Genomic DNA, 23413 nt, shown 5'->3' on the forward strand with positions numbered 1-23413 from the left:
CTGTAACTGCACATCCAAATATGTGTCATTCAGTCCCGTTACAATGAAGTGATTGCAGTTTCTGAAAAACACAAGGTAGTTGCATATTGTTATGCCCTGCATGCAGTCCTTTCTACCTTTATATTTTTATCTGCTTGGTAAGAATTCTCCTTAAAGACTCAGCAGGAAGGGTCACCTTATCTTTGGCTCCCCAGGCTCCCTGTAGAATTGCTCTCTCCCTCCTGCAGCATATACTGTTGGCAGCCTACCCAAGAACATTCCTTCTTAATTTTCCTCTTTTCGGGTAAGACTCCAATTTTGTCAAGGGTACATGACTAATGTTTCAGAAGGGAGCTGGCCCAATGTTGAATCTTCCTTCATATAAGCCAGTCAGTGATTGGTTTAGGTTATGATTAGTTATGGACATTCTATCCTAGTCTATGATGTAGACAAAGTCTGCTGGAGAGCTTTTTGGAATGCTCGAGCTCTTGAAGAGACACACAGCCAGAGATGGTCTTTTCTTCTGATGGATATTGTATTTTGTGGATGAATTGGATTTCTGATACTCAAACCAAAAAAGTACTAATTAATATACAGAATACAGTAGAAGCAAAGTATGTTCCTCCAAACTGGGCTAACAAATCATGATGGTAATGGGTTAAAATCAATTGCTAGAACTCAGGCACATAATCAACTATAGAGCTCCAGCAAAGTAGATTTAGAGGGACTCTTTTCTATAGATTAAGAACAGGACTATTCCAGAACTCAAGACTGGGTCTGTGTAGGGAAGTTATGGTCTTGCCTATTGGAAGAGGGAGCTAGAAAAACTGGAAGGGAAGAGAGAACAGCTCTGTCCTTAGAAGGGTTATTATACCTGCAAAGAGCCAGGAACCCACAGGGAAGCCATTGGAAACAAGGAAGAGTGAGAAACAGAAGAGGTACTGAGTAGTGTTTCTCAGTACAAATTAGCAAACTGGCCCAGGGAGGGTATGACACACTGGAAGAAGTGCAGGCTTTGGAGCTATCCTGCTGAGGTTGCAGTCCCAATTCTGCTACTTCTAGCAGCAAGGCCTTCTGGCAAGTTTCTGAATCACTCTAAACCTCAGGTTTCTCATTTGTTAAAAAAAAAAAAAAAAAGTTGGTAATACTTTTCTTTTAGGGCTGATTAGCAGAGTATCTGGGGTTCCCAAGCAGTGCTAATGGTAAAGAACCTGCCTGCCAGTGCAGGAGATGAAAGAGACATGGGTTCAATCCCTGGGTCAGGAAGATCCCCTGGGAAAGGGCATAGCAACCCACTCCAGTATTCTTGCCTGGAAAATTCTATGGACGGAGGAGCCTGGCGGGCATAGCATCACAAAGAGTCGAACAAGACTCAGTGTGCACACTTGAGTCTTGAGCAGAGTATCTGGCCTACAATAAGGGCTCAATAAAGCAGACACTCTTGTTATAAAATATTTTATGTATTAGTAATGAGGTTAATATACTAACCTGCTATTTGATAAAAGTTTAATTCTGCTAAAGACCCAGCAACCAATCATTTCTTGACTTGTCTTTCTGACAATATCTCAGAAGATAGAAGAAATGATTCAAGAAACATACATTTGGATTTAGTAGAATTTTTTTAGAATGGTGATGGGAATCTTTGGAGAAAACAACCAGATGAGAGAAAGTATGGAGTAGGAGTAGACTTGGCTATGCGCTCATCACCTGTGAACCAGTTACTTTATCTCTCTGAGCTTCAGTTTCCTGATCTGTAAAATGCAAATAATATCTATCATATAGAATGTCAGGATTAGAAATAATCCATGAAAAATTTCTAGCATGTACTAGGCATTCAATAAGTAGCACCTTTTTTTTTTTTTTTTCACTTTATTTGGCTGCACTGAATCTTTATTGCTGCGTGTGGGCTTTCTCTAGTTGTGGCAAGTGGGGGCTACTCTTCAGTTGCGGTGCACTGACTTCTCATTACAGTGGCTTCTCTTGTTGGAGAGCACAGGTCGAGGCAGCTCAGCAGTTGTGGTTCATGGGCTTAGTTGCCCTGTGGCATGTGGGATCTTCCCAAACCAGGGATTGAACTTGTGTCCCCTGCATTGCAAGGTGGATTCTTTTTTTTTTTTGCAAGGTGGATTCTTAACCACTGGACCACCAGGGAAGTCCAAGTAGCATCTATTTTTATTATTACTGTAGAAATTAGAGTAGTAAATTTTATAGAATTAAAATATATATAGGAGACTGAAACTCTAAAAGACAGCCACCTCTTCTGGTTTTGAGAGTTCAGTTCAGGTGCTGTATTAAGCATTTTGTAGAGATTATACTTTTTGCTTCTTTCCATTCTGGCCTACAAAATGTTAGAAGACTGTATAGTGGACATTTGTCACATTCCTGGCAGTCCAGCCTCCAAATTGCCTCTAGAAGTTTGGGGAACATGCCACAGTGGGGGGCAGGCCCCCACATCTCACTCATGGAAGCCAAAAGGCTCTGGTCTCAGTTCTCCCTGATTGTTGTCTGCTTGGGAACCAAGCCTGACTGAGTAGCCCATCCTTCCAAGATTGTGATTCTGGAGATAGGAACCAAGAGAAGCAGGCAGTGTGTAAAATTTGCTCTGGTAGTGGCAACGTTCAGCATCATGCAGCGAGGGCAGCTGGGTCAGCTATGGCACCCAGTCCCCAGGGCATTGCCAGTGTCCAGCATCAGCATCCTCCCCATGGCCTGGTTTCTTTTGTGGGTCTGGCCACCCAGCCTCTGGTGCCTCCTGTATTCTTAGCTTGGTTTTCTAGAATCAATCTTTCCATTGATTCTTTGACCTCCCCAATACTCCCCAATTTACCCCAAAAGTAAATTCCTTTTCTGCTTCACTTAAAGTGAATTTGTTTTCGCTGTGTACAGCCAAAAGACTGACTAGTACATTGTCTTTAGGTAATGCTGCTAAGTCACTTCAGTTGTGTCCGACTCTGTTTGACCCCTTAGACAGCAGCCCACCAGGCTCCCCCATCCCTGGGATTCTCCAGGCAAGAACACTGGAGTGGGTTGCCATTTCCTTCTCCAATGCATGAGAGTGAAAAGTGAAAGTGAAGTCGCTCAGTCGTGTGCGACTCAGCAACCCCATGGACTGCAGCCTACCAGGCTCCTCCGTCCATGGGATTTTCTAGGCAAGAGTATTGGAGTGGGGTGCCACCGCCTTCTCCATTTAGGTAATGCTCAAGCCCAAAGAGTCCGATGCTGCTGCTTTTACTACAGATCTCTGGATAAAGTCATGGTCAAATATGCAACTGTTCTGGGAGTTCTGTCTTGGTTCCTTTTAAAAGCCCATGCACCTCAGGGAAAATATCTGCTGCCCCACCATAAACCACCTATTCTCTACCTCCCATGACTTCTTTTTAAAATTTTAATTAATTAATTTATTCATGGCCACACTGAGTCTTCACTGCTGTGAGTAGGCCTCTGCTTGTGGTGGGTTCTCTTTTGGAGGACAGGCTTTAAAGTGTAGGCTCAGTAGTTGTGGCTCATATGCTTAGTTGCCTCATGGCATGTGGATTTTCTCGGACCAGGAATTGAACCATGTCCCCTGCATTAGTGGGTAGATTCTTTACCACTGGTCCACTGGGAAGTTCCCTCTATCTCCTAAAACTTCTTAATTCACACGCGTTCACTCACCCAGTCAACAATCACTTATTCAATGCCTTCTACGTACAAGGCAATATGCCAGGCACAAGAATCCAAAGATCAATAAGCTGTAGCCCTGACAGCATACTTTGAAATTTTGAACCAGGTTAATATACTTTCTTAAATAAATAAATTAAAAAACCTATCACTCTGTTGAGGGTAGAAGTGAAGGGAACTCTTTATCTTTGAGTTAGTATCCCTGGGGATAAGGTGATGTCCATTTCTTTGTAAATGTTCTAGAAATCAATCCAAAAAGGCAATTGGATTCCTTTGTTAGAAGTTTCCAGTCAAAACAAAGTAGCTCTCAAAAGCTCTGAGAAAAGAATACCTCTTCTGAAGCTGACAGCTAGATTTCTGCTCATCAGAATATTTGTGACTAGGATGAAAGATGGGGAATTAGTGCCAATGCATTAGAAATTTAACTCAAGATAACTCTTAGTCCTAAAATAGAATTTTTAAAAAATCAAATAAAAATACCATCCAGCTTCTCTCCTTTTCCTTAAATCCAGGGAAGTAGGAACCCTACTACCTCTTGAACCCCTATATTATAGTAATCTGTCCAGAAGGTTTGACATTTCTCTCTTAAATCAGAAAATTCAACACAAGCAAGGAAGAAGGGCATATATTAGTAATGGAAAGTAAACAGGTAAATCAGATGATCCCAGACACCTGGGATAAGTGGTCTGTCTCACACACACAGGAACATAAAGTGAGGTGTTGAGCACTCACAAGACTCTCACTCACAAACTGGAAGTCTGATCTAGCTGTCAGACTAGTTTTGGGGATCAAGTCTTCACTCCCTGGGTGACTTTGAAAAAGTCACTTAACCACTCTAGGACTCAAATTCTCTTCAGATTTCCTTCTGAATTGGAAGGAAACTTAGAGATCACCTAAACTAGTCTTTAACTTTTGTATTCTTCTTTGAAGCATCCCCAGTATTCCTCTGTGGTTGAATTCTGACTTTTAATGACAGGATGCCCACTCTCCCCATGCAACTGATGTCATTTTTTAAACACTCTGATTGGTAGATAAGTTCTCCCTCACATATTTGCAATTTGTCTCCCTAATAGCATTCCTCAGGCTGGTGATGTCGAAGGTCATACAGGTGCAGTCTGATCCATGGAAAACTCTTTAAGAAAGCTCTCAACTTTGCTTTTCTCCTCTACAGACTAAAACCATCCCCTCCTCTTCTATTGTTCTCATCCATCACATTCATTTTAATCTTCAATCCACCATTTTAATCTTCATATGTTTGTGGATGTAGAGTAGTGCTTAAGCAATCTGAGGCCTCAGACTGTCTGAATTTGAGTACTGGTCCTGTGTGATAGTGGACAAGTTATTATACTTTCTTTAGCTTCAATTTTTCTCTCTAAATGAGGATGATAAAAGTATACCTTTCTCTTAGAGAAGTTTTGAATCTGATAGATGAGGAAATACAAATAAAATGTTTAGTATAGTACCTGGCACTGAGTAAGCAATATCATTAGCGCTATCATTAATAATAATGATAAAATTTACATGAGAATAAGAATGAATATTAGAATCGAAGGATTTAGAAAAGTTAATCTGGTCCTTTCATGACTCCATAAACAAGACTTAGTTGCCCTGACATGAAACTTTCCATACTTTTCATGTAATGATCACTTTCAAGTGTGTGTTCATCATCCGGCTCACCCCAAGAGGGCAGGGACCTTGTCTGTGGTGCTGACTGCTGAATACCTGGTGCATTCAGTGTCCTGCTCACTACTATGAATCACAGAAAAGGAAACGGGTGCAGGGAGTGATAGCTTACGGTGAACATGTCGGATTCGTGATCTCTGAAGATTTAGCTTGGGGACCAGGGACCAGGCTTGATCACTCAAGAGCTTTTGTATAGCAGAGTTTTATTAAAGTGAAAAAGGGACAGAGAACGCTTCTGACACAGACATCAGAAGGGGGACGGAGAGTGCCCCCGCCTGCTAGTTTTAGCAAGCTGTTTTATGTCTGTTAGAAAGCTATTCATCAGATAAGAGAGACACCTCAAGGCTGACGGAGCTTCACCAGGCCCCTCTCACAATATGCAGTTTTGAGATAGGATGGCATAAGGCGCGTCATCCCTCAGCCTTAAAACAATTGATATGAATTCTGGTTTGTTGAGCTATTATCAGCCAAAAGTTAGTCTTCGGTGGAACAATTTTGAAGAAAGGCAAATTCCAAAGCAAATACATAGTTTCATTAACGTAGCTTAAGAAAAACATTTCCATAAGAAAAACGCATTGGTTAGCTCAAGGACTGAGAAAAGTTAAGGTTAGGTGGAACCAGGTGTCCTCATAGCAACACAGAATTTTAAGACACTTGCAGCCTATTTCCTCTGATTGGAGACCCCTGGTCTTCCTGCCTGTTACCTTCTCAGGAAACTGGCAGATTTATCTAAGTTTGCGCAAAGGGCTCCCAGGAGAGCTAGGATAGGAGCCCAGAAGTCCTGGGCAGTCAACACTGAGAATTAAATAAAGGTCCAGCCCTAAAATTTGGTGATTCTGGCGAGAGCACAGATATTCAGTGATCTTGGGGTCACTATTGCTACCAGATGGCCTAACTGCTTGTCCCTGTTTTGAGGCTGGCTAGCCTTCGGGAGGAGTAGGTGCCTTAACAGAAACGGCGGATGGGCGGGTCACCCGGTGCTGCACCGACACCCACTTACATGGCTTCCTTCTGGCTCCGGGCCAGCGCACGGCTGTTGCTGCTGTCGCCGGGTCGCCCCAGCTGGGGCCCGCTCTAGGGAGCACCCAGCTGAAAACAACCTGCCTGCATATGGACAATTAACAAAGGCAGGAGCCAGGGCCGCCGCCTCCTGGCGCACGCACGTAGGCAGTGGGCAGAGCCGCGCCCGCCCGGGCCTTCTGTGGGAACAGTGCGCGCAGGCTCCAGCGCTGCGCGGGTCCGGGAGTCCTGCGTCTTTCCCACCCTGGCTGCGCAGTCCCCAGGGCAGCCGAGCTCCCCGTGGGAGCTGGCACCTTGCGAGCGCGGTGAGTCCACTCGGGCGATTGGGATGGCAGGATAGGGCCAGGGAGGCTCTCGGGAAATCAGCTGCTGCTGAGATCCTGGAAGGGAGGTGGGGGAGCGCGCGAGCGACTTCGCCGGTCCGGGTTGCTGGTTGCTGGGTAGTTAGCTTTGTGTCTTGAGCCTAGTGGGAATGCGAGCAATCTGATACGTCTGACCCAATTGGGTCAGTTTACAGGTGGAAAACTGAGGCCCAGAGAGGTAAGCTGGCTTGGTAAAAACGAATTATTGTTCCTTATGTCTGTTTATCCCTCCCTGCTTCAGTGTAAAATTGGGGAGGACTTTTAATGAGAGTCCATATATGTTAAAACAATGGAATAATACAAACGATGGTTAAAAAAAAAAACTTTCCTTGACAAGGAAAGTATATTTATAAATAGGCAATCAAGGCCAGGGGAAAAGAGAACGGAAATCTGTGGTCCGTAGGTGAGCTGCCTGGGCCAAGAGCCCTCAGAGAAATAGTGCTAAGGCTGGGACTGGAAGCCAGAACTTCTGGCTCCCACTGCAGTACTCCCTGGACAGCAAGCACCACGAACTTAAGAGAATGGGTAAGTTGACCACTTGCCCAGGCAGTGGCTCGTGACCTTCTTGGGATCACTGACTCCTTAAAAACCTGAGTCTCCTTCCCAGGTTTCACACATAACCTTACATAGTTTCAGATTTGACAGCAGGATGAAGCATTCCTGCTGTGAGGAATGACTGAACGCTGGCCCTCAGGCTGCACTGTTTCAGAGCAGTTTATTTGCTTTAAAGGGAGGCAGCTGGTGAAGGAGTGTTCCTGCTCTGAGTTGAGACAGCGTCCTGAGGCCCCTAGCTGCCTGATCTCGCACAGTCTTTACCTATTCCAAGGCCCTGGTTTCTTTGTAAACTGGAGGAAAGATTGCTTCATCTTTCATATTGTTGTCAGACTACAGATGAATATTAAGTCCAGTGCCTGACAGTAATGGATGATCAATAAAAGGGCTGGTGCACACAACCCAGTGAGTCAAAGCCATGCCATTTAAGAAAGGGTGATGAACTGGGGAAAAATGGGCTGTATCCAAAGTAAAAGAAAACAAAAGTTACAAGTTAAAAATTTACAAATGTAAAGTCAGCCCTATAGTGGCTTACAAATGACTGCACATACCTTGGTGATGGTAACCTAAATAAGAGTGCACCTATTTAGAATAATCCTTCCCTGGTAGCTGGCTCAGTGGTAAAGAATCTGCCTGCAATGCAGGAGATACAGGTTTGATCCCTGGGTCAGGAAGATCCCTGGAGAAGGAAATGGCATCCCACACCAGTATTCCTGCCTGGGAGATCACATGGACAGAAGGGCTTGGCAGGCTACAGTCCATGGGGCCACAAAAGATCAGACAGGACTTAACAACTAAACAACAAATTTAGAATAATGTACTATACTCAATATTTGACCCAAGGTCAAATGCTGAAGGTAGAAACCAGCAGGCATTCTAACAAGGACTGTTTATTGGGCCTCACATGCCCCTTTTGAATGGAGCCAGCATCTGTATAATTGTTTTTAAATGAGAAAAAAGAGGAGGACATACATGGGAAGCGGGGCTCCCCCCTCATCTTGCCCACCAATGGAGGCTCAGCTGAGTTCCTGCCAGGGTACAGGAGTTACTTGGCAGTTGGCTCAGATCCCTCTTGGATCAGTAGCTTGCTGTGGAAAACAGTGCCTTGGTTGATTCTGCTCTAGAACAGATAAATGGCTTTTTATTTAACTGATCAGGGAGGGTGGTTGTTTGGGTGCTGTAACTGAAGCAAAATGGCTTTTGCTGAGCTTGATTGTCCAAAGCCTATTGACAGGCTTAAGCTCTTTAAAATCTATGGATCCAAAATTATGAGGACAGGGCCTGGGCAATTTATCTATAAAAGGAACAGCCCTTTCCAAATACCGTGTTGTTTCCTTTCTCTACCATTTTAGGCCTTGCAAACAGAGGCAGGGAAGTATGGCTTAGGGCAAATAGCTGTTGTTTAATTTGGGTTAAGACACACACTACCTGTATGGTGGTTACATTCCTCACTGTGTATTTATAAAGGGCAGTTTTTCCTCAGGGAGAGAGAAGGAAAGAGAATGTGTATGTGTATGCCTGGACTGTGTCTTGTCCACTCTCTTCTTCACCCCCAATCAGTCATTTCTCAACCCAGAGAAGTCCTTTTTCTGCAAGCTTGGTGAATTTGGCAAATTCCTTACCATGGCATCCCACTCCAGTACTCTTGCCTGGAAAATTCCATGGATGGAGGAGCCTGGTAGACCCCAGTCCATGGGGTCACTAAGAGTCGGACACGACTGAGCGACTTCCCTTTCACTTTTCACTTTCATGCATTGGAGAAGGAAATGGCAACCCACTCCAGTGTTCTTGCCTGGAGAATCCCACGGACGGGGGAGCCTGGTGGGCTGCTGTCTCTGGGGTCGCACAGAGTCCGACAGGACTGAAGTGACTTAGCAGTAGCAGTAGCAGTTACCTTGCTGGCTCTGTTGCCTAATTTTGTTTCAAAGTAACTCTCTTAGAAAGTTTTTTTTTTTTTTTTAATTTGATCTTTAGGTTCCAAACTCTTGGTGCTCTATGGGACAACAGAGCACATATACTCATTCACTTAGACAAAGTTTCTTATTTGAAGGCAGTCCATGTACACCTTCTTTACAGGGTACATGGGCTCACCCTGTACGGAAGGGATGTGCCTCTTCAGACTCACTGACTTCCTTCCTTCAACTATTCGTTAAGAGGACAAGAGTAAGAGCAGACCTTCTCAAGAAACTATAGCTCACTTGCATCAGAATTACCAAATCAATTCATGATGGCTTGTCAAAATGCCCCATCTGTGACCTACTGAATCACAGTTGTCAAGAGCTGAGCAGGAATTTGCATGCCTCTTAAAGAAAGAAATTATGGTTGCTGCAGAGAAGAATGAGGGGAAGAGATAGTTAGAGAATTTGGGATGGACATGTACACACTGCTATATTTAAAATGGATGATAACCAGCGAGGACCTACTGTATAGCTCATGAAACTCTGCTCAATGTTATGTGGCAGCATGGATGGAAAGGGTATGGCGGAGGGAGAATGGATACTTATATACATGGCTGAGTCCCTTTGGTGTTATCTGAAACTATCACAACATTGTTAATCAGCTATACCCCAGTACAAAATAAAAATTGAAAAGAAATATACAACAACAACAACAAAAGAATTTGCATGCTTAGTAAGTGCACCTCTGGTTGCTTATGTGTGGGTTGGAGGTGGAGACTATTATTTACATACATCTGTATTTTTTGTCTAGTTATATAATGAATGAGAACCTCTTTTGTAAATTTTTTTTTTTTTTTTGGTCATGTAGCGTGGCGTGTGGGATTTTATTTCCGCATCCAGGGATCAAACCCGTACCCCTTGCCGTGGAAACTCAGAGTCTCAACCACTAGACTACCAGGGAAGTCTTTTGCAATTTAAACAAACAAAAAATTCATGATGGCCAAAGAAAATATATTGATGGCAGATAAACACTTGGAAAGACGCTAAAGATCATTAGGGAAATGAACATTAAAACCACAAGCAGATAACCCTTCATGCAAAGACTGGCTACGTCAAGTGTTGTTGAGGTTATAGAACTCATACACTGCTGGTGGGAATATAAAATGGTACAACCACTTTTTAAAAAGTATGACATCTTTTAAAAATATACATCAGGACTTCCCTGGTGGTCCAGGGGCTAAGACTCCATGCTCCTAATTCAGGGGGCCAGGGTTCAGTCCCTGGTCAGGGAACTAGATATCACCCGCCACAACTAAGACCTGGCACAGCCAAATAAATAAAATGAATACTAAAAAAAATACACCTATCTTGTAATCTAAACATTGCATTCCTAAAAAAAAAGTGACAAACGTTGCATTCCTAGGTCCAGCTTTATTGTAATAGAGAAACAAGAACCAACCAAATTTTATTCAGTGTGTAGATAACTATGGTATATTTATATAATGTTATACTACTTGCCAGAGAAGGCAATGGCACCCGACTCCAGTACTCTTGCCTGGAAAATCCCATGGATGGAGGAGCCTGGTAGGCTGTAGTCCATGGGGTCACTAGGAGTCAGACACGACTGAGTGACTTCACTTTCACTTTTCACTTTCATGCATTGGAGAAGGAAATGGCAACCCACTCCAGTTCTTGCCTGGAGAATCCCAAGGACAGGGGAGCCTGGTGGGCTTCCATCTATGGGGTCGCACAGAGTCGGACACGACTGAAGCGACGTAGTAGTAGTAGTAGTAGTATACTACTTGCAGGAGAAAGTAATGAACTATTGATACATGCTATAACATGGATGAATGTCAAAATAATTTTGCTGAAAGGAAAAAGCCAGATAAAGCATATGTATCGTATAATTACAATATAAAATTCAAGGGGAGTTCTTCTACCTTACCTCAAACTTTGTGGTGGTTTCTAAGAGTTGTGTGTCTAACTTCACTTGTAACAGTGTCATTGGCAATTTGATCACTGTTCTGCCAGTGTTCATCCAGGTCATTCATTCATTAATTCAATTAATTGAGCATCTAGAGCATCTACTGGGGAAGGGAGTGGTTCCTTGGAAGGGAGATGGGAGTCAGAGAAGACTTGTCTTGGTTTCGATAGAGAAGTAAAACAGTCACTTTTATGAAAAACATAAAGAATGACCACTGCACTCTGGTGCTATGCATTGGTCAGGAGGCTGTTGTACTGATTCAGGAGAAAGGTGGTAGAGGTTTAGATTCAGGTGGTTTCAGAGATGGGAAGCACTAAAAGAAATAATAGATATCCTTAAAAAAGCAAGGAAGATCCCAGAGGTTGACACTGATCAACACTCTTTGAATTGGGTATTTTATTGGTTTTTAGTCCATATTACTGTCCTATTGCCTCCCCCTCTCCCCCAGCCGCCATCACCACATCTTATGCCATTATCTCATCTTATTCCTTATTTGTAAGGATTTCATCAGAGATCAGCAATAACTTCCTAGTCCAGTTCCACTAGCTTATGGTATTCCTTTGCTCTACTGATCTAGTCGACTTTCATGAAAGGAATGAGGATAGTCTGGCATGACCTGTTTGTCTTTTTTCTGTTAACCTGTGGTGGCTCCAAGTGATCTCTGTTTCCCTTTCCAAGGGCTGATAGACTGTCTGTTTTATTCGAGTGGCAGAAACCCAACTCAGAGTGGGTTAGGCCAAAGTGGGGTGGGGAATGAAAATGTGTTAGCTCATATAAAAAAAAAAACAAACCCAAAGGGAATCATTCTCCATCATGGCTGGATTAAGCAATGCTTTCAGGGCTCAGTCTCATGGTCTCTCCATCTCTCAGCTCCGTTTCATTGGTATTAGCTGCATCGTCAGTCATACTCTGCTATGTAGTTCTTATTATAATCATCATGATTAGGTGCTTTCACCATCTGCTTCAGTGTGATCAGCCAAGTGTCTTTAGACGTCATTCCTCTGATCCACGGTCATGCTAATCTTTCCTGTTTAACAATAATAGTAACAAAAACAACAGCTACTGTTCTTGAAAGCTTATTACATAACAGGCACTCTGCTAAACACTTTACATGGATTCTTATGAAATCTTATAACAACCCTATAAGGAAGGTTATTTAGTTATCCTAGGAAGGCCACATGGATTGATCGCAGAATCAGAATTTGAAATCAGGTTTTTTAGCTCCAGGGTCTGGGCTCCTAATCTTAAAAGAGTGACCCCTGCAGTCACTCTTTAGGGCTAAGAAGAGGAAAACAAAGTCATCAAACAATGTGCCTAGTTTTTACTTTTTCTGAACATGAATGTTAAAATTTAGTTGGCAATCATAGTAGGGGCAGAACTTTGGAATTACAGAATTAGTTTTGTTAATCCCAGATCCTTCTGGGTTTTAGAGTTCTGGAAGTTCTTTGTACAGGACCCTCCACTCTGACTCTTGTATAAATGAGGCTCATTAGCCAGGATCCCTCTGTTGCCATTCTCATTTTTATAGGTATTTCCTCCCTTTATTCTTCAACAGTCTTTTGTTAGTGTGGTGTTTAACTTTTTCTTTGTTAGCCTGCCCATGAGCCCTAATCCCTAGAGGTTTTATATCTATTTTTTTCCCCCTTGAATGTTTAAATTGACCTCCCTCTCTAACTTGAGGTGGAAGACTGATGGATGTTCATCTTTTCCTGCCATGACATTTTTACTTTCTGAAGGAACTTTTAGGGTGAACTTTCTTCTGGGACCTGCTTACTTCCATTTCTCCATTCACTTCTGACTGGTCAGAATTAGGTTCAGAGTATCATTTCCCTTGTTTGTTTTGTTTTGTTCTAATATTTATTTATTTGGCTGTGCTGGGTCTTAGTTGCAGCATGTGAACTTCTTAATTATGGCATGTGGGGTCTAGTTCCCTGGCCAGGGATTGAACCTGGGCCCCTTGCAATAAGAGCTTGGAGTCCAACCACTGGACCGCAAGTGAAGTCCCTCATTTCCCCTGGTACTTCTATCTTTAAAGGGGTGAAATGACCAAGATGTCCATTTACTCAGTCCCTCTGCTTTTAGTGGAATGAACCTTGGAACAAATAACCAGATATTTTAAATGCCCTACCCTTATTGTAGAACCCCCTTTCCCCCCTTTATTTGTATCCTCATAACCCAGAAAAATCCTTAACAATAGGATTTTTGGAAATAGCTGCTCCAAATATTTGTTGAATGAATGTGTGAATGCCCAAATTTTCTGTGCCAGTGTGTACAGAGGAGGAGAGAAGAGAATTAAATGTTTTATCCTATCCTAGATTCAGATGCCATCACTGCATAACATTCAACAAACACTTTTCTTTTGGTACCTACTGTGTGCTAGACTGGGGCTTCCCTCATAGCTTAGTTGATAAAGAATCCTCCTGCAAAGCTGAAGACCTCAGTTTGATTCCTGGGTTGGGAAGATCCGCTGGAGAAGGGATAGGCTACCCACCCCAGTATTCTTGAACTTTGCTGTGGCTCAGCTGGTAAAGAATCCTCCCGCAATACGGGATACCTGGGTTTGATCCCTGGGTTGGGAAGATCCCTTGGAGAAGGGAAAGGCTACCCACTCCAGTATTCTGGTCTGGAGAATTCCATGGACAAAGAGTCGGGCATGACTGAGCGACTTTCACTTCACTTTACTTCATGTACTAGAGTGATTTTATCTTTAGTTCTTAATTGTCTATCACAGGACATCAAGGAGATCTCAGAACTGAGCATAGACTAGACTCTATTGAAAGGCATATTTTCCCAAATGTATTCTCCAGGACAAGCCTCTTTATCAGACCAGACCAAGAAGTAGAAGAGAGACACCCATCCTGCTCTCCTAGGCTTTTAAGCTGCATTTGCAAAGATAGTGGCTAACTTAAGCTATCTAATACTTTGTTTATTTAACTTTTTATTTTGAAATAATTATAGGTCAAGAGTGAAGTTCCAAGGATAGTATGGAGGTTAGGTATATCTTCACCAGGTTCCTCCAATGGTTACATCTTATTTCAATGTAACATCATGTCAAAACCAGGAAGTTGGCTTTGATATAATTCACGTGTTTGATTTTAGATGTCCTTTTATCACCTGTAGATTTCTGTAACCACCACTTCAATAATACAGATGTATTCTATCACCAGGAAATTCTCCCTGTGCTATTCTTTTATAGTCACACCCACCTCCCCTCCACCATCATCTCTAACCAGGCGATCTCTACTCTGTTTTCTCTATCATTTTAGATGTTTTATAAATGAAATCACACAGTAAGCTGTTCAAGTTGGTTCTTTTCAGGCAGCATGATACCCTCAAGAACCATCCAGTTGTTGCAGTCTATCAGTAGTTCATCCCTTTTTATTTCTGAGTATTCTGTGATACTGGATATACCACTTTTTTTTTTTTTTAGCTATCCTTACCTATTAAATCCCCCTATTAAAGCAACATTTTGATTGTTTCGTTCTTAGCTTTTACAAATAAAACTTCCTCAAACACTTGTAGACAGGTTTTTGTATAGGCGTAAGTTTTCATCCTCTGGAATAGATGCCCTGGGTGCGACTGCTATTAAGTGTATGTTTTAGTTTTTAAAGAAACAGACAAACTATTTTCCAAAGTAGCTGCACCATTTTATATCCCATCAGCAACGTACGAGAGATGCAGTTCTCCACATCCTTGCCAGTGTTTCCTAATTTGATGGGGTAGGTAACAGCTTTATTGAGTTATAATTCACATCATATAATTCACCCATTTAAAGTTGTACAAATCAGTGGTTTTTAGTATATTTGCCGAGTTGTGCAACCATCTCCACTAATAAATTTAGAACATTTCACCATCCGCAGAAGAAATCCAGCCACTACACTCCAAATCATTATGCTTTCAGCCCTGTAAGCTACTAATCCATTTTCCATGTCTATAGATCTGCCTATTCTGAACATTTCATAGAAACAGAATCATCAAATACGTGGTCCTTTGTGACTGACTTCTTTCATTTAGCGTAATGTCTTTAAGATTCATTTATTGTAGTTATAGCGCATATTAGTACATCATTCCTTTTCATTGCCAAATAATATATAATATTTTTAAAGAAATAAAAATGTGCTTCTTTCCATTACATGGGATATAAACTAAGAGAACAACAAGATGCTGCTCTGAGAGAGTGTCCCAGGCCTGGTGGGAGGTCTAGATTGCAATTACTGTAAGTGCTATTTTAAATATTGAGCAGTTCTCTCTGAAGTATTACTTACGGCTTTTGTATTACTTACGGCTTGAAGTATTACTTAAGGCTTGAAGTATTACTTATGGCTTTTCCTTCTGGAGAAGGAAATGGCAACCCACTCCAGTATTCTTGCCTGGAGAATCCCATGGACAGAGGAGCTTGGTGGGCTACAGTCCACGGGTAGCAAAGAGTCGGACACGACTGAGTGACTTCACTTTCACTTTCGCTTTGTTAATTTAGCAACAGTTCAGAGTAGACTTAATAGGTCTCTTGAAATCCTGTCGGAATCTTTCTAGAGAAGCAATGCTCTGGATGATAAATGTCAGTGATTCAGGCCAGGGACAGGTTAGTGGGCCACAGGCAGCATTCAGGAGCTGGACTAGAGCTATGCATCAGACATGTATGTTCCAGGCTCTTCTGGGCCTTCTGCCTTCTGAACAACCTTGCTCTTGCCAAGCACCTGTATAAGTTATCTGATCCATGGGTCAGTGTCAGGACAGAAACTTCTGCTACTAATACATGAAAAGGAGCATTCATGTATGCAAATACATATTCATATATGTATCAGCATTGTGAGACAGAGAGGAAGACACAATAAATGGGTGCTTATCTTGTCTCCAGGAGCTTAGTGTCTAGATGAGGCATAGCCCTAGGTAACCCGAGTACAAGGCTGAATGGGACACATGCCACTTTAAATATTAGGAACTATTTCGTCTGTTCAGAAAACAGCAGAGAACAAAATAACAAATGCCCATGTTCTTACTACCTAGCTTTGTTTAATTTTGGCATTTTTGTCATATCTGCTTTAGTTTTTTTAAAAAAATAGAACATCTTAGATATTCAGCAATGAAAAGGAAGGACCTATTAATAACATACAACAGCTTACATCAATCTCTAGGGAATTATGCTGAGTGAATAAAGTGAGTCCCAAAAGGTTATATATTATGTAATTCACATATAGATACTCTGTGATTTACATACATTCTTTTTTTTTTTATGAAATTTTATTTATTCATTTATTTTGGCCACACTGCCCAGCTTGTGGGATTTCAGTTCCCTGACCAGGGATTAAACTCCTGCCAGGCAGTGAAAGCACCAGTTCCTAACCACTAGACCACCAGGGAACTCCTTACATACATTCTTTTTTTTTATTTTATTTATCTTTTTAATTGGAGGATAATTACTTTACAATATTGTGATGATTTTTGCCATACATCAACACTGCATACATTCTTGAACTGATGAGAGTACAGAAATGGAGAACAGATTCTTATTTGCTGGATATTAAGGATGAGATCGGAGAAGGCAATGGCAACCCACTCCAGTACTCTTGCCTGGAAAATCCCATGCGTGGAGGAGCCTGGTAGGCTGCAGTCCATGGCGTCGCTAAGAGTCAGACACAACTGAGCGACTTCCCTTTCACTTTTCACTTTCATGCATTGGAGAAGGAAATGGCAACCCACTCTGGTGTTCTTGCCTGGAGAATCCCAGGGATGGGGAAGCCTGGTGGGCTTCCGTCTATGGGGTCGCACAGAGTCGGACACGACTGAAGCGACTTAGCAGCAGCAGCAGCAGCAAGGATGAGATGGGGCTGCAACCAAGTGGGTAAAAAGGCAACATGAAGGAAGGATCCTCAAGAAAGAACTGTTCTGCATCTTGGCGATGTTGGTGTCAGCATCTTGGCTGTGACAGTGTACTGTAGTTTTCCCTGATGATGTCATTGGGGAAGTTGGGTAAAGGGCACATAGAACCTCTGCATTATTTCTTACAACTGTGTGTGAATCTCTGGTTATCTCAAAATTAAAACTTTAACTTAAAAAGCCTCTCCCCTTTGATACTCTTCCCAATTCCATTGCTCTAGCTCCCTTTGCAGAGGTTACTTTTATCCTGTGTTGATGGAAATAAATCAATAAACAAAATATAATAGGAATAAGAAGTTTTATTTGAGCCAAACTGAGGACTTTAGCCTAGGAGACAGCCCCTCAGATAACTCTGAGGAGCTGCTGCAGAGAAGCATGGTTTGCAGCACAGTTTTACATTATTATGTCAGAATAAAGAACATCAAAGAGGTCAGGAATATACTCCTTCAAGGTTACAGAAAAAACAGATCAGGGGCTTCCCTGGTGGCTGAGTGGTAAAGAATCCAACTGCCAGTGCAGGAGACACAGGTTTGATCCCTGATCCAGGAAGATCCCACGTGCTGCAGAGCAGCTAAGCCTGTGCACCGTGACTACTGAGCTTGTGCTCTAGAGCCTGGGTGCCGCAACTAGTGAGGCCCACGTGCCCCAGAGCCTGTGCTCTGCAACAAGACAAGCCGCTGCAGTGAGGAGCCAGAGCACTGCAACTAGAGAGTAGCCCCCACTTGCCACAACTAGAGAAATGCCCCTCGCAGTGAAGACCCAGCACAGTAATAAATAAATAAATTATTAAAGAAAAAAGTCCAACAGATCAGCATGTTCACAGTAAGTCAGTATGACCTTGGCTCCTGGGGAGGGAGTCTTATCATCGAAGGCATACCAACATTGGTATTCCAGGAAAGGAGGCATTTAATCCTTAACATAGACATTCTTTACTTGTGGTCATTGTGCCATTTTCTTCAATAATTAAAGCAGATATGACAGTGTATGTCTGAAAAGTCACAAACAGCCCATTTTAGGTAGCAGAAAATCAAGTTAAATCATGTATAAGCCAGAATGACTTCCCTATACCTCAATATGTGAAAATTTCTTTAATTACCTGGATTTATTGCTAATTACATCTACAAAGTATTTAATGCCTATGCTACATGTATTTGTCCCTAAACAAAATCTAGCATTATTTCACATATTTTAAACTTTTAAAAACTTTTTAATTTTTTTTCCTTTTACATTTTAAACTTTTAAGAAATAGTATTATTCTGGCTTCCCAGGTAAAGAGGGTAAGGAATCTGCCCACAGTGCGGGAGACCCAGGTTAGATTCCTGGGTCAGGAAGGTCCCCTGGAAAAGGGAATGGCAATCTACTCCAGTATTCTTGCCTGGGAAATCCCATGTACAGAGGAGCCTGGTGGGCTATAGTCCATAGGGTTGCAAAGAGTCGGACACCACCGAGCAACTAACACATACACTGTATATCCTTCTGGGACTTGCTTATATATATATTTTTTCCTGTTTACAACATCTGTGAGTATATCCATGTTGATACATGAATCTATAGTTTTTTTTTTACTGTTCAGAATTCTATTATGTGATTATACCACAAGTTATTTATTCACTTGCATTGAGACATTTATGTTTTTTTCTGATTTTTTGTTATTTCATCAGTACTGCAGTGAACATTCCCATCTATATTTCTTGTGTGTATATGGAGAAGTTTCTCAGAGGTGGGGGTATATCCAGGAGTAGCACTCCTTGGCCTGATAGTTTGTGAATTTTCAACTTTTCTAAATATTGCCAAGTTGCTCTTTAGGGTGGTTGCAACAGTTTATATCATCATATCAGTATATGAGATTTCCCATTCATACAGAGTCACCAACATTTTATTTTCATATTTTGCTGATCTCTTCAACATAGAATGGTATCTCGTTATGTTTCTGTTTGCTTGATTTTGTTTTTGGCTGCACTGCATGGCTTGTGGGATCTTAGTTCCCTAACCAAGGATTGAACCCGGGCCCTCAGCAGTGGAAGCTCAGAGTCCTAGCTGCTGAACCCCCAGGGAATTCTTAAATTCTTAGTTAGTTCTTAAATATATTTAGATAAAGCTTTATCATTTTCTCCATAAAGATTTTGTTACACCTATTATTATTATTTTTAATTGTATGTGTGGCTTGTGAGATCTCAGTTCTCCGACCGAGGACTGAATTCAGGCCATGTCAGTGAAAACCTGGAATCTTAAGCACTAGAACGCCAGGGAATTCCCCATCTTTTGTTAAATTAAGATATTTAGGAAGGAATAAATAACACGTTGTTATTGAATCTTTTTATTCTTATGCTGCTATTTTTCTTTAAATGAACTCTTGAAAATTGTTGATTTGCACAGGAATATAATTTATTTTGGAATATTGATCTCCAGCAAAATTGAGAAATTCTCACTTTTTCTTATGTTTAATTGTTCAGTTTAGTTCAGTTCAGTTGCTCAGTCATGTCCGACTCTTTGCGACCCCATGGACTGCAGCATGCCAGCCTTCCCTGTCTATCACCAACTCCCAGAGCTTACTCAAACTCATGTCCATCGAGTCGGAGATGCCATCCAACAACTATCTCATCCTCTGTCGTCCCATTCTCCTCCCGCCTTCAATCTTTCCCACCATTAGGGTCTTTTCCAGTGAGTCAGTTCTTCGCATCAGGTGGCTAAATTATTGGAGTTTCAGCTTCAGCATCAGTCCTTCCAATGAATATTCAGGGCTGATTTCCTTTAGGATCGACTGGTTGGATCTCCTTGCAGTCCAAGAGACTCTCGAGTCTTCTCCAGCACTACAGTTCAAAAGCATCAATTCTTCAGCACTCAGCTTTCTTTATAGTCCAACTCTCATATCCATAACATGATTACTGGAAAAACCATAGCTTTGACTAGACGGACCTTTGTGGGCAAAGTAATGTCTCTGCTTTTTAATACGCTGTCTAGGTTGGTCATAACTTTCCTTCTTCTGTTAGGTGTGTACCACTTCTGTCCTTCATTATTTAATTTTTAGTTCACTTCACAGCAGTGTGTGTGTGTGTGTGTGTGTGTGTGCGTGTGCGCTCAGTTGTGTCCAACTCTTTGCAGTCCCATGGATTGTAGCCCACCAAGCTCCTCTGCCCATGGAATTTTCCAGCAAGAATACTGGAGTTGGATGTCATTTCCTACTATAGCGGCTCTTCCAAACCCAGCGATCTAACCCACATCACTTTTGTCTCCTGCATTGGCAGGCGGATTCTTTTCCACTAGCATCACCTGGGAAACCTCTTCAAAGCTATAAAAGCATATAATTTAAAGAGATGGATAGTTCTACATTTGTGATGAGAAGGAGAAACAGGTAATTCTGTTGTACAGTGTTTGTTATAAAAAACACCCTGTCCTCTTCTCTTGCCTTCTCCAGGCACTACCAGGCAGTTCCTACTGTTGATTTTAGCTGATTGCACACATGTACTGTTCCTTCTTGAGCAGTACAATTTAGGCATTGTTCTTTGATTCTCACTATGGAGGATTAGACTTTAGCTCTTTTTGACTCCTTCTCCAACACCTTGTCCTCTCAGTACATAATATGAATTAGATCACTTGCATTATTACCTCGTAGATTCTATTTATAGTTGAATCAGGTAGTGACGCATCATTACTTTTATCTTTTCTGCACAATCTTGTTTAATAATTTTTTTGTTTGTTGGTTTATTTCTTAGTTTCACCATGTATTGTCTATGTAATTGCCTAAATAAGGACCATATTCTCTGCTGTTTCAGTAAATTTGTCCTCAAGACATTCTAGTATCTAGCCCAGACTTTTTGCTGTCTGTCACCAACAGTCAAACTTAGGATTTCTTTTGATCTATCTTGGGAATTTCCTTGGTCTCTCTCACATATTAGGTTACCAGTTTCCTGTATCTCATGTCTTTTTTTGTGTGATTTATTTCTTTATTTTGGTAGAACATAGTTTCCTGACAAGGAAACTATAAGGTAGATTCTCCAGGCCTTCAGGATTCTGAAATTTCCTCCTAGTGTGTTTAGATTTGATTTTTTTAAAAAAACTTACCCTGCTTGGGACTTGTACTTCCTAGATCTAACCAATAATATCTTTTATAAATTCTGGACAATTATTAGTCTCATCTCTTCATATATTGCCTCTTCTCACTCTCTTTATTCTTGTCCCCTGGAACACAGAGTTGGTACATGACCTTATTTCAGTATCCAGATCCCTTAATTCTCTTTCGTATTTTGCATGATTTTCACTTTCTTTTTAGCAGTCTGGATAATTTCTTCATATCTATCTGCTCCTTTCCTATTTCTCTTTCTAAATATTTAAAGTGTCCATTTAGTTTTTAATTTTGAAGACTAAATTTTTAACATCTGTAAGTTTTGCTTGGTGCTTTAAAAAATCATACAGGTCTTTATTTTTTGTGTGTCTTTTCTTTTCCTGCTTATTTTATAGTTTCTGACGGTTTGATTGTCTGATGTTCTGGGGATCTAATCCTGCTCTTGCTGTCTCTGATGATGCTCACTTACATTGGAGTTCTTGTAATTTTGGATTTTAAGCTCATCTTCAGGACAGGGTTATCTCTTGGAGTACCATGTGGCCTAGATTAAGAATGTATCCTCCTGGAGACATTTTAGTTTTTCTGTGGGTATTAATACTAGCATTAGTCCAGGACTTCTTTTTTGTTGTGGCATATTTCTCAGCATTGAGTTCCTTGGAACACATGTGTAGTATACATTTGAACCTGCGATCCAGTGAAAGCAGGCCTGTTATGAGTTTTCAGAAAGAACTTTTCCTTTACTCAGGACCCAAGTCAAGATGAAGAAACATCTTTGTCATTTTCTGTGTAGGTAGAGGGGCATTTCTTTTCTACTCCCCCATTTCTCTAGTGTGCTTGAGGAAAGGAGCTTGTTTCCTGATTCTCCCTGGGCACTAATGCCCAAGTCTCTGAATCACTGAGCTGGGCAGTGCTCTCTTCTTTGCCCACCCTGTCCACTTTGGCTACAGCTGCATCAGCTTAGCTGTTCCTGCTCTGGTTTTCCATTCCCTCTGGTTGGGGATCCCTGCTGATTTCCTTTACTTTCTTGCAATACTTGCCATCCAGTGAAAAGGCAGTTTGTTATAGCTGATCTTGCATTTCTAGGTGTTTTGTAGTAGGGAGATTTTTCTTTTCCATAGTATTGCCATTTGTACTTTTTAAACTTAGAGATGGAAGAGAAAAGAACATCTGGCTGGGAGGATCAGGAAAGGCCTTAGAGATGAATGTCAGAGCCTAGAGGCATGGGAGGGGTCACAGCAGGTGCAAAAGCACAGAGGCAGGAAATGACTACGCAGGAATGGAGAAAAGCATGTGACTTTCTTTCACTGGAGTGTCAGGGAGAGGAAAAATGAGGCCAGAGGCAGAGGATACCAGATCACAAGCTTTGTTTCAGGAAGTTTACACTGGGAGCGTATACAAGATGAATGGGTGTGGGTGGCAGCAGGTGGGAGAGGGGTTTGGATTTGAAAAGATGATTCTGGAGGCTGTGGAAATAGTCAAGGTGATAGGTAGTATGGTCTGAATGGGGTAGTGGCAGGTGAAAAGGAGGGAAGAGTTGGGAGAAAGAGGGTGAGAGAGTCAGTGAACCAGATAAAGAAATCTGGGTTGAGAGCTGCAGGGGGTGGGATGGGGGGGCGGTGGGGGAGCAAAAAAGGAAGAAAAAGCCAAGCAAACACATTGTCTTAATCCTGGGAAATGAATTTAAAATGTCAACAATTATCTGAGCTGTGTTCTACCTTATAAGATTTGTTCAAATACTAATAAATAGTTCATCTTGACTCTGTAGGCAGCTAAAGATGTTTTTAGGCCACTTGGTGAATAGTTGTCTCTGGACTAAAGGCAGCATGTTCCAGTAGAGCTCCCAGAAGTGAATCTGGATGTGTCTGTCTTTCCAGAACCTGCTGACATGACGAATCATGGGGACGATGCTCTGTCCTCTAGAACTGGTGCTCCAGATGGGGATGATCGACTCTCTGAGGACAGATCCTTGCTCCAGCAGAGGCTGGCTGTCAGGGAACTCATCGACACTGAGGTCTCCTACTTGCACGTGCTCCAGCTCTGTGCCTCTGACATTAGGAGCCGCCTGCAGCAGGTACCTGGGTGGGACCACACTCAGCTTGTCTTTATAGAGGCAGACATGGGTCCCGGCTTCTGAGACCTCACATCTGTTCCTGGGGCAGGCTTGATGGAGGGGAAAGTGGTGAATGTGAAGTCATGGTACTTCTACTACTGGCCCTGCAACCTTCAGCAAGGCTTTTGACACCTTGGAGCCTTAATATAAAAAGTGTTAGTTGCTCAGTCTTAGTATATTCTTCTGCTAACTGGGCAGAGAAGAATCACCTCAGAGAATTAAATG

At 41.9% G+C, this 23413-nt stretch overlaps 1 protein-coding gene across 2 annotated transcripts in view; it reads left to right on the forward strand.

Annotated features, from left to right (window-relative positions):
- Positions 1–6354: 6354 nt before the first annotated feature.
- The window catches only part of ARHGEF37 (Rho guanine nucleotide exchange factor 37), a 57385-nt gene continuing 40326 nt past the window's right edge, over positions 6355–23413 (forward strand). The window contains exons 1-3 of one of the 2 annotated variants that reach the window (XM_070374615.1): positions 6355–6647; positions 20261–20367; positions 22953–23149. In XM_070374615.1, the coding sequence (XP_070230716.1) occupies positions 22964–23149 (186 nt within the window). In that variant the 5' untranslated portion in view covers positions 6355–6647; positions 20261–20367; positions 22953–22963. The remainder of the gene's footprint in view (positions 6648–20260; positions 20368–22952; positions 23150–23413) is intronic. The other variant, XM_005895343.2, reaches the window with a different exon arrangement.

This window comes from Bos mutus, chromosome 7, assembly GCF_027580195.1.
Source record: "Bos mutus isolate GX-2022 chromosome 7, NWIPB_WYAK_1.1, whole genome shotgun sequence".
In the NCBI taxonomy this organism is placed as follows: Eukaryota; Metazoa; Chordata; class Mammalia; order Artiodactyla; family Bovidae; genus Bos; species Bos mutus.